The 10,094-nt window shown below is 51.0% G+C and overlaps 1 protein-coding gene across 1 annotated transcript; it reads right to left on the bottom strand.

Moving 5' to 3' along the window:
• Positions 1–2,159: 2,159 nt before the first annotated feature.
• Positions 2,160–9,817, bottom strand: ZDHHC24 (zinc finger DHHC-type containing 24). Its single transcript, XM_007171008.3, has 3 exons — positions 9,490–9,817; positions 8,026–8,303; positions 2,160–4,737 (listed from the first exon to the last, which is right to left on the bottom strand). The coding sequence occupies exons 1-3, from the start codon at positions 9,768–9,770 to the stop codon at positions 4,442–4,444; spliced, it is 855 nt and encodes a 284-aa protein (XP_007171070.2). The 5' UTR covers positions 9,771–9,817; the 3' UTR covers positions 2,160–4,441.
• Positions 9,818–10,094: the final 277 nt, after the last annotated feature.

Below are 10,094 nucleotides of genomic sequence, written 5' to 3'. Positions count from 1 at the left end.
CACAACAAGAGAAGCCACGGCAATGAGAAGCCCGCGCACCGCAATGAAGAGTAGCCCCCACTCACCGCAGCTAGAGAAAGCCCGCGCGCAGCAACAAAGATCCAACACAGCCAAAAATAAATAAATAAATAAGAAAAAGATTATTAAAAAAAAAACTTAAAATGTAAGACAGCAAGAGTATATAAAATGATCAGGCAAACTTGAAAAAGAACCAAACAGAACCTCTAGAAATGAAAAATAAAACATTTGACACGTAAAACTCGATGAGTTGGTACAACCACTAAAAACAAAAAAAAAATCAAAACAACTTCAATAGGGCTTCCCTGGTGGCGCAGTGGTTGAGAATCTGCCTGCTAATGCAGGGGACACGGGTTCGAGCCCTGGTCTGGGAAGATCCCACATGCCGCGGAGCAGCTGGGCCCGTGAGCCACAACTACTGAGCCTGCGCGTCTGGAGCCTGTGCCCCGCAACGGGAGGGGCCGCGATAGTGAAAGGCCGGCGCACCGCGATGAAGAGCGGTCCCCGCACCGCGATGAAGAGTGGCCCCCACTTGCCGTAACCAGAGAAAGCCCTCGCACGAACCGAAGACCCAACACAGCCAAAAATAAATAAATAAAGTAGCTATAAAAGGATTTACATGACATGTTAAAAAAAAAAAAAAAAAAAACAACTTCAATAGATTGGTTTAGCAGTTGATGAAAGACTTAATTGGAAGATAGATTTATGGAAATTATTCAGAATGCCAGAAACAGAGAAAATAGGAGCTATTAAGAGACAAGGAGGGGGACTTCCCTGGTGGTCCAGTGGCTAAGACTCTGTGCTCCCAATGCAGGGGGCCTGGGTTCGATCCCTGGTCAGGGAACTGGATCCCACATGCCACAACTGAGAGTTCGCATGCTGCAACTAAAGATCCTGTGTGCTGCAACTAAGACCCGACACAGCCAAATAAATATTTTTTTAAAAAAAAGACAAGGAGGATGGAGTAGGAAGGTCTAATCAGAGTTCCAGTAGAGACAGAGAAAACATCTGAAGATATGACTGAGAACTTTCTAGAACTGATGAAAGACATCAATTCATAGAATCAAGAAACCTAAGGAATCCCATTTAGATAAATATAAAGAAAACCACACTTAGACACATCACAGTAAAATGTAGAATACCAAAGACAAAAAAATCTTAAAAGCAGTTGGAGACAGAAAGTATCTTCAAAGGAACAGTAACAACAAAACAATGAAATAGATGACAGCTGACTTACAGCAACAATAGACACCAGAAGACAGAATAATATTTTCAATATATTGACCGGAAATCACTATTAGCCTAGAATTCTACACCCAGCAAAAAATAACTTAAAAGGGTAAAAAACTAGACAAGATAGGACAATAGCACAAAATAAAGGAGTAGAAATATATCCAAGAACATTAATTACAACATAAAAATGACTAAATACTGGGACTTCCCTGGCCGGCAGTCCAGTGGTTAAGACTCTGTGCTTCCACTGCAAGGCGCACAGGTTTGATCCCTGGTCAGGGAACTAAGATCCCACATGCTGTGTGGCGTGGCCAAAAAAAATTGATTATACTTCAGTTATTAGAAGACAGAGATTTAAACAATCCATCTACAGGCCATTCTTAAGAGGCAGAGAATGAAAGTAAAAGAATCAAAACTCAACATACTTGGAATAGAAGTGAACTTTCTCAGCCTAATAAAAGTCATCTATTAAATAAATAGCAAACATATTTTATGGTGAAATATTGAAATCATTCCATCTAATGTGAGAAACAAGTCAAGGGTAGCCACCCTTTCTTCCACCCAGAGAGGCAAGAAAAATAAGAGATAGTTCCCCGGTGGTCTAGTGGTTAGGATGCTGGGCTTTCACTGCCATGGCCTGGGTTCAGTCCCTGGTCGGGGAACTGAGATCCTGTAGGCCGCGTGGCACAGCCAAAAAAATTAAAAGTAAGAGATATAAAAATTAAAAAGGAAGAACAAAACTATCTTTTCATAGATATGATTATAAATACAGAAAACCCAGAAGAACTTTCAAGTAAATAATAAGTTTTAGATTTGCTGGACATAAGAAAATTATTTTCATGAACTATGGATGATAGCATCACAATATCAAATACATAAGAATAAATCTAAAGAAAAAAGGCATGATCTTTATGAGAAAACATACATAACTTTATTGAAAACATTAAATGGAGAGATACACCATGTTCACGAACTGGAAAAGTCAATTTCATGTGGATGTTGATTTTCCCCAAACTGATCTATATAGAGTCAGTTAGGTTCCATTCACAATTTCAAGGGGGGTTTTTATTGGTGGAACTTGACAAGCTGATTCTAAAATTTATATGGAAGAGCAAGGGCCAAGTATAGATCTTAGGAGATCATACACAGGGGTAGATAAAATGATCAGTGGGACAAGAGAGAAAAATAAATTGTGGTATATTCAATGGATCACTGTACAGCAAGGAAAAGGAATGCTCTACAGCCACACACATTAATTTGGATAAATCTTAGAAACACATTATTGAAGGAAAAAGCAAATCACAGAAGAATAAACAGGGTGTGGCTCCATTTATATAAAATTCAAAAACCTGCAAAACCAGTACAAACATATGTAATAAAATCACAGAGCAAAGCAAGGGGATGGTTAAGACAGCACAGTGTTTCCTCTACCAGGGAGGGGCACAGCAGGGACCTCAAAGGAAATAGTATCCATTTCTTAAATGGGGGGGGGGGAGGGTGTTGTTTCTATTTTATAAATATTTCCTTGTATCTTTTCACTATAAAAAAAACCAACAAGAAAAGATATTCTGGAGGGTGAGGGGTAAAGCAGTAGAGGAAACAGAAGTCTGCCAATGCTTATGTACAGCACAAAGTGACAAGTACACCAAGTTCCTAACAGAGTTAAAAACTAGTAACAGAGCATGCTGTTCAGAAAAACAAAGAAGTCTTAGCAGCTCAAACCTTTGTGGGCATGGGCGGGGCCTGTCAGAAGGGTGGGCTTCTCTGAGGGTTCTTGGAAGGCAAGCCTGCCATGTCACTGAAGGACTACCCGCCTCCCCCAGCAGCACTTGTAGGTTTTCACTTAACTCCATTTTTGGTCCAGTCCCTCACCCCCACCCTCCCCAGGGCCCCCGAGATGCAAAGCTTCTTCGAAAAGCCCCCGCCTCCACCCCAGCGGGGTAGCAAGGGGTCAGGTGGGTCCTGGGGGGCGGGGCAACCTAGCTGCTTCTCATAGAGACCTTGAATCAGTCCCGTCCCTACTGTCAGCCCCAAACCTTGCCTTCCACGGTGAACATCTCCAGGGCTCCTGGGGGCAATCGGGCTGCCTCTTGGCCCCTCCAAGAGGGGAACGCTTAATTTCAAGTTCTAATTCTCTAAGAGAGTAAATTAGCCTCTATCCACTTTCCATCTTTCAGAATGTTGTCAGGCTCTTTGGTCTAGTGCTGTCTCCCTCCTATCTTCTTTGTCTTTGTAAATTTACATCATTTTTAATTTCTTTACTATCATTTTAGATTTTAAGAGGAAACAAACTCACATGTTTAAACCTGCCACATTTAACTGGAAATGTCTATTTACTATATTTAAATAAAAGTGTTTAACAAGTAGCTCCTGAAGAGTCCAGAGAGGAGGAGCTTACCAGTCTCAGCACCATCCAGCCAGCACAGATGCTTGAACATCCCCACCTGATTTCTCTGCCTTGATTTTTTCGGCTGTTCAAGGGTGAAGGAGAAAGCACAAAGATCTGGGTTCAAATCCGGACTCCTCCATTTACTACCACGTGATCTTATCACATCAACTCTCAGGGCTTTATCACCCACATAATTGCTGCCCAGTGCACCGGGTTAGCTGGAGAGAAGTTCATTGAAATTGTTGCTGTGAAATGTTCCTAACTATAAAGCACTGAACCTGGGAAAGAATTCTGGACTCTCATACCCTGGTTCACTACATTCTGCCTTAACCTGCTGGCCACCGCCCCCCCAAGGCCGCAGAAGGCAGAGCCCTGGCTCCTCACACCCTCAGGCATTCTGTGGTTCCCAGGCCTGACAATCAGAGGAACCAAAAACAGCAGCCCGGGAAACAGTGAAGGTCCAGAAACCCACAGAGATGGAGGGAGTCTGAGAACCAAGTGGGCACTTTATTAACCTGGCAAAGGGGCAGCTGGGCAGGCCGAGCAGCCCCCTGCCAGACCCTTCGCTGTACTCAGGGGCCACTGATAGAGGCAGAGCCGCAGGGCCCAAGCCCTGGACACTAGGAGTCCAAGCTGGGCAAGGGCAAGGCTAAGGGCGGGGCTCGAGTTGCTGAAAGCAGGCATCAAGTACCAGCGTACCAGCCTGCCTCCCCTTCTGAGGCTGGGGGTGGGCCTGAAATGAGTTATTTGAGTCCCCTCTCCTGTTCCCCACTCCTCGTACAGCTCAGGCTCTTCCTGGAGTCAGGAAGCCATGAGTCCCACATCAGCTGTGGTCTGGAAGGTGATGCCGTCCCCCGGCAACGGGGAGGCCAGGAAGGGCCAGAGCCAGACAAGGACCCAGCGGGGCCCCAGGGCCGCCTGCAGGTTGTGGGAGAGGCCCAGGTCGTAAGCGTGCTGGCCCCGAGCCCACTCCCACGTGGTCTGGCCCCTCAGCAGCAACATCCCATGGAAGAGCAGTCCAGCCCCGCACAACAGTGCACCCGCCACACACGTGTCGGTCACGAAGGCCAGTGCGAACTGCGCCAGAGACACTCTGCCTGCAAGGAGAGAGCAGAGAGGGTCAAGGAGAAGCAGCGGGCCCAGCCGTCCCAGAGCCCAGCTCCTGCCCTCCTCCCGTCCCCTACTCCACCATGAAGCAGGGCGCATTGCTCCGCTCAGCAAACACTGAGTTGTTGCTCCCTGGCCAACCCATGCCGGCTGATGGGAACACACTGGTGAAACGGGCAGACACAGCCCCCTGCCCTAGATGTGACTTTCATTCATGCATCACAAACTTGTGAGCACCCCCCATGAATACCAGGATGAACGGCAGGTAGCGTCTCCGACCTCAGGGAGCTCACAGACAGACATTCAAGAGATCGTGTCTCAGTTACTTAATTACAGCTGTGATGTGTGTGACAATGGAAAAGTACAGCATCTTGCATCATCTTGACCCACAGTAGGTAATAAGTATCAGGTGAACTAATGAACGACAAGATGCCGTGAAATGTTATGTCGAGCGAGAGAAGCCAGACACAAAAGGTTATGTATCGTATGGTGCCATTGATATGAAATGTCCCGAACAGACAAATCCATAGAGACAGAAGATTAGTGGTTGCCAGGGGCTGGGGGCACTAGGGGGAAATAGGGAGTGACTGCTTAATGGGTACAGGGTTCCTTTTGGGGCCGACGAAAATGGTCTGGAATTAGACAGTGGTGATGGCTGCACAACACTGCGAATATACTAAATGCAACTGAATTGTGCACTTGAAAATGGTTAAAATTATGAGTTTCATGTTATGTGAATGTTTTTTCAATAAAAAAAGAGAGCCTACTGGCGGGGAGATGACATGGAAACTTATTAAGAGGCTCAGGGAAATAAACTTCATCTATTTTGACAGTGATATTTTGGGTGATGCCTGAAGGTTAAGGAGGTATTTGCTAAGTGAAGAGGGGAGAACACATTCTGTTTGAAGGTCCTGAGGCAGGATGGAGAGGTGCCTGCGAGACAAGTGAGTGGACAGTTCTGGAAGCTCAGGAGAGAAGCCCAGGCTGGATGCGCAGATTTGTGAGTGGTTGGTACCCGGGCGGTTCCGAGACCCGGCAGAGTGTGTAGGGAGATGGGAACGGCGTCTCGACCTCAGCCAGGAAACCAGGTCCTTAGGGATCAGATATAGGGAAACCAGGAAGGAAGGAGGAAACCCCAAAGTACAAGCTGTCGGGGACGTCAAGCGTAGAGCCCTTTAAGGAGGCTGAAGGCCAGCAGTTTTATGAGGCTGAAAGGTCTCATAAGCGAGAAAAGAACACAGAAGGGTCCTCTGGGTTTTGTGGAGACAGAGGCCTGGGGACTGTGGCAGTCTCGGAGGACGGGTGGGGGCAGAAGTCAGTTTGGAACAGGTGCAGGAATGGGTGGGAGGCAAGGAAAAGCAGCCTATGAGCCCAGGCAAGTCCTTTGACTTGGCTGCTGATGGAAGAGCCAGAAGGCATGAGCTGGAAGAGGAGGACGTGGGGTGAAGAGAGGCTTTGTACCAGGTGGGAAAGCCCGAAGGAGGCCAGTGGAGGGAGCCTGGAGTGGCAGGAGGAGAAGCGACACACGGTGTGAGGCCTCCAAGCGGGGAGGAGGGGTCGGGCACCAGGAGGAGCTGGGGCAGTCAGCTTCTGCCCCCAGGACGGGACAGCCGATTCTGGACGTGCCATCTGATGTCTAATTTCCTCTGTGATGTATTTTCAAGAGAGGCTGGGGCTTGGAGGACAGGAAAGTGGGAAGAATTGAGCTGCAGCCATTAGGGGGAGGAAGCTTATGAGAAACCAGGGCAGCCGGGCACCGCTGAGGGCCTGTTGAGGTCAGCAGCCATGAACGTGGCATGATAGCAACTGCCACATAGTCCCAGGCACCTCTGGCAGCTCTCCGCAGCCAAGGGCAGACACAGAGAAGCCAGGAAGGCACAGCAGAAGGAGGACGGAGCAAAAAGGCTTGAGATGAAATGTTGCAGAAGGCCGGTGGAATGAGGGCGCTACGCTGGACCTAGGGCAGTGAGCGGGGAAGGTGCTGATGGACAGAAAGGCGAGGGCCAGGAGCTCCAGAGCAGGTGTCGCGGAGCACAGAGTGAGAGATGGATAGGAGAGGCGGTGGGGGCAGAGAGAGGGGTGACATGGGGTGCTCTGGGAGGTGACACACTTTGGATTCTGACACGACTCGGGGGCGGGGGGATGTGGGAGTAGGGGAAGGGAGGAGGGGAGGAGAAGGTCAAGAGGCTGAACGACTGGGGCCGTTCACCCACGCTTTCAGATACCTATGCTTTCAGCAAGGCCCAGGGCTGAGAGGGAGACGAGGGGCCGGAGCGCAAGTCTTCAGTGACTGCAGGGAGCGAGTGGGAGACCGTGGATGACCGGGGGTTGGGGGCGTGCAGACAGGAGCAGCTGGAGGGCTTGAGTCTCAGTGGAGGCAGGGGGTCATGAGGAGGGCTGCTCAGGAAGCCAGTGTGGGCACAGGAAGACCCTGACAGCCCCACTGGGCCTCCCAAGACCCCCTCTGGGCTGCAGGGAGGGGGGTCCTGGGGACAGAGCTGGGCTTGGATAGGATGAGGAGACAGAGCCACTATTCAGAGTGGTCAGGGAGTTTAGTAATTGCAGGACAAGGTTACAGAGAGGACCATGGACAGGTTAGGAGGAAGGAGTCAGGAAAAAGAAAGCCCGAAGCATTTTGGGGGGCAGAGAACAAAGTATAAAAAACCAGTGGGGTTTCTATTTTGGGTGGTGTCAGAGGAAAGTGTCAACCAGAACACAGCCTCTCAATCAGTCTCCTGATTCAAAACGTCCCCTCCCCACTTCCAAGACTGGACCTTCCCCTGCCTGTAACTTTCACTGGCTCCCCACTGCCCAGTCAAGTAAGGACCATCTCCTCACACTCCATTCAAGGCCCTCCACCATCCAGTCCTCACTTACTGCCCTAGCCTTAATTCTCATAATTCCCATCAAATGCCTTCACTACTCCGTGCCCAACCTCCAAGCCTTTGTTCACGCTGCTCCCCTAGCTCCGAATGCCCCCCACTTAGAATGCTCTCTCACCGTCCCATCCCCCTCTAGGTGAAATCCCACTAGTCTTTCCTCCCCTGCCACCACCTTCTGGAACCGTCCCCTGATTCGCTCAGCCAGAACTCTGTACCTACGTTGAGGCCCTGTATTTTACCAGACCGCACACCCAAGTGAATACCAGGCCCCCCTCACCTCCCGTAATTGACATTGGGACTAGGTCTCCAGGGCGCTGCCTGGAGAACCAGCCGGAAATCCCATCGCCCACCAGAATGGGCCTCTGCCTCCCTGTGGAGGCCTCCCCGGCCCCCCACCTGTGAGCAGCATGAGCCAGGGCAGCAGGAGGAGGGCGGCGGTGTGGAGGGGTGTCTGGGCTCGCAGCAGGGCTGACAGGGCAGGGCCCAGCAGCACAGAGATGTGCAGCAGGACACCTGCGGCGTGAAGCAGCAGACACAGGAAGGGCCGGTAGTTGTGGAAGCCCACGCAGCGGCCCAGCAGGCGGCAGTGGTGGTCCCGGCGAAGGATGCAGATGCGGCAGGCAGAGCAATGCCCGCTGCGCGGTGGCACCTGGCTTTGGCACTGGTAGCAGTAACTGCAGGGAAGGAACCACAGGGTTAGTTCCCCCAGCAGCTCTGAGTGCCCCAATTCATGCCCGGTCAGCCCCTGAGCCCATCCTGGGGAAGCAGGCACAGCCCCTGCCCTCTCTAAGCTTCAGGTTCTTCACAGGTAAATGCAGGCTAAACACCACTTCCCAGGCCCTTCCATTCCTGGCACAGCAGGTCTGAGGGCTCTTCCAGCTCTGAGAGCCCCAGTCCTGAGGCCTTTCTCTGGTCTCTAACATCCGGAAGCAAACTTCTCCTGTCCTCCACTGTTACCACCTCCGTCCAAGTCACCATGAGCTCCCCCCTGGATTATTGCAACAGCCTCTTGCCTGGCTTCCCTGAGTCCACCTTTGTCCCAACTGGTGTAGTCTCACCCCAGCAGCCAGACTGATCCTTTTAAAATCTAAGTCAGGGGAACTCCCTGGAGGTCCAGTGCTTAGGACTCCGTGCTTTCACTGCCAAGGGCCCAGGTTCGATCCCTGGCACGGCCAAGAAAAAAATAAATCAAATAAATAAAATCTAAGTCATGTCCCTCCTCTGCTCAAAACCCTCCAATGGCTCTCCATTTCACTTCTAGTGAAAAGCAGTCTTCGAGGTCTTACAAGGTCTTTACGTCTCTGACTTCTCTTCTCTCCCCTCACTCCACCTTGGCCACACTTGCTGTCTTGCTGTTCCTGGAACATGCTGGGCACACAAATGCCTCAGAGTCTTTGCATTATCTGTTCCCTCTGCCTGGAACATTCTTCCCCCAGATGACTGTGGCTAACTCTCCCCCCTCCTTCAAGTCTTTGCTCAAATGCCACCTTCTCAATGAGGCCTACCTTGACCATCCTATTTCAAACTGCAATTTGAGTCTCCTTTATCCTGCTCTCTCTGTTTCCTTACCACCAACACCTTCTAACATACTATATTATTTGCTGACTTATTACGCCTAAAGTTTATCATCTGCCCCCTCCCTGAAATCAGGAATATGTTTTATTGTACCTCCAGTGCCTGGAATAGTACCTTGCACGTAGTAGGTACTCGAATATTTGTAAGTGGATGAATGATACTCCTTCTGCCGTCTGGTTCAAGCGGATCTTACTGTAAACTGGTTCTAACATCTTCAGGTCCTGAGGCCCTCCCCCTGCCCAAAACTCCCGCTTCTCCCCCCGCCAGATCCCGTGCCCCACTCACGCCCAGCCCTGGCCCAGACCACGGCCGGCCAGCATCACACCCCGGATGCTGGGGTCCGAGCGCAGGAAGAGCCCCACGTTGCCCAGTAGGTTGAGCAGCTGGAAGGTTGCCAGCGCAAGCTGCAAGGTCCGGGCCAAGGGTCCCAGTGGGGGCGGTCCGGGACCCAGTACCAGCACGTAGGCCAGCTCCAGGCCCACGGCCGCGGCCCACAGCGCGGTGAGCACAAGAGGAAGCCGCGCGGACACTGCCTCCGCGTCCCCCACAGCCCAGGGTTGCCCCATGGCCTGGACCCACTAGCGGTCGGATCCCGGTTACCCCACCGCTTCCGTATTGGGGCGGGGAGAGTGGCAAACGGACGTCTGCTACGACCAATAGAAGCTCTGAAGGGGGTGAGTGAGCGTTCAGGTTCACGGGGAGGGCCCGCAGATACGGAGATGTGATTGAACGGCCGAACGAGCCAAAGAGATGCTTGGAATCTCGTTGGCGCTAAAGCCGGTAGGACAGCGCGGTTACAGCCCACCCGCGCAGGCCCCGCCCCTCCCGCAGAAGTCCCGAACACTGGTGCCGCTGGCCGGCACTCCGGGAGGATTGAGTTGTAGCCTGGG

The sequence above is a fragment of the Balaenoptera acutorostrata genome, chromosome 9, assembly GCF_949987535.1.
Source record: "Balaenoptera acutorostrata chromosome 9, mBalAcu1.1, whole genome shotgun sequence".
In the NCBI taxonomy this organism is placed as follows: domain Eukaryota; kingdom Metazoa; phylum Chordata; class Mammalia; order Artiodactyla; family Balaenopteridae; genus Balaenoptera; species Balaenoptera acutorostrata.
Note: the sequence above shows the minus strand (reverse complement) of the source record. Positions and strands in the feature narration are given on the sequence as shown.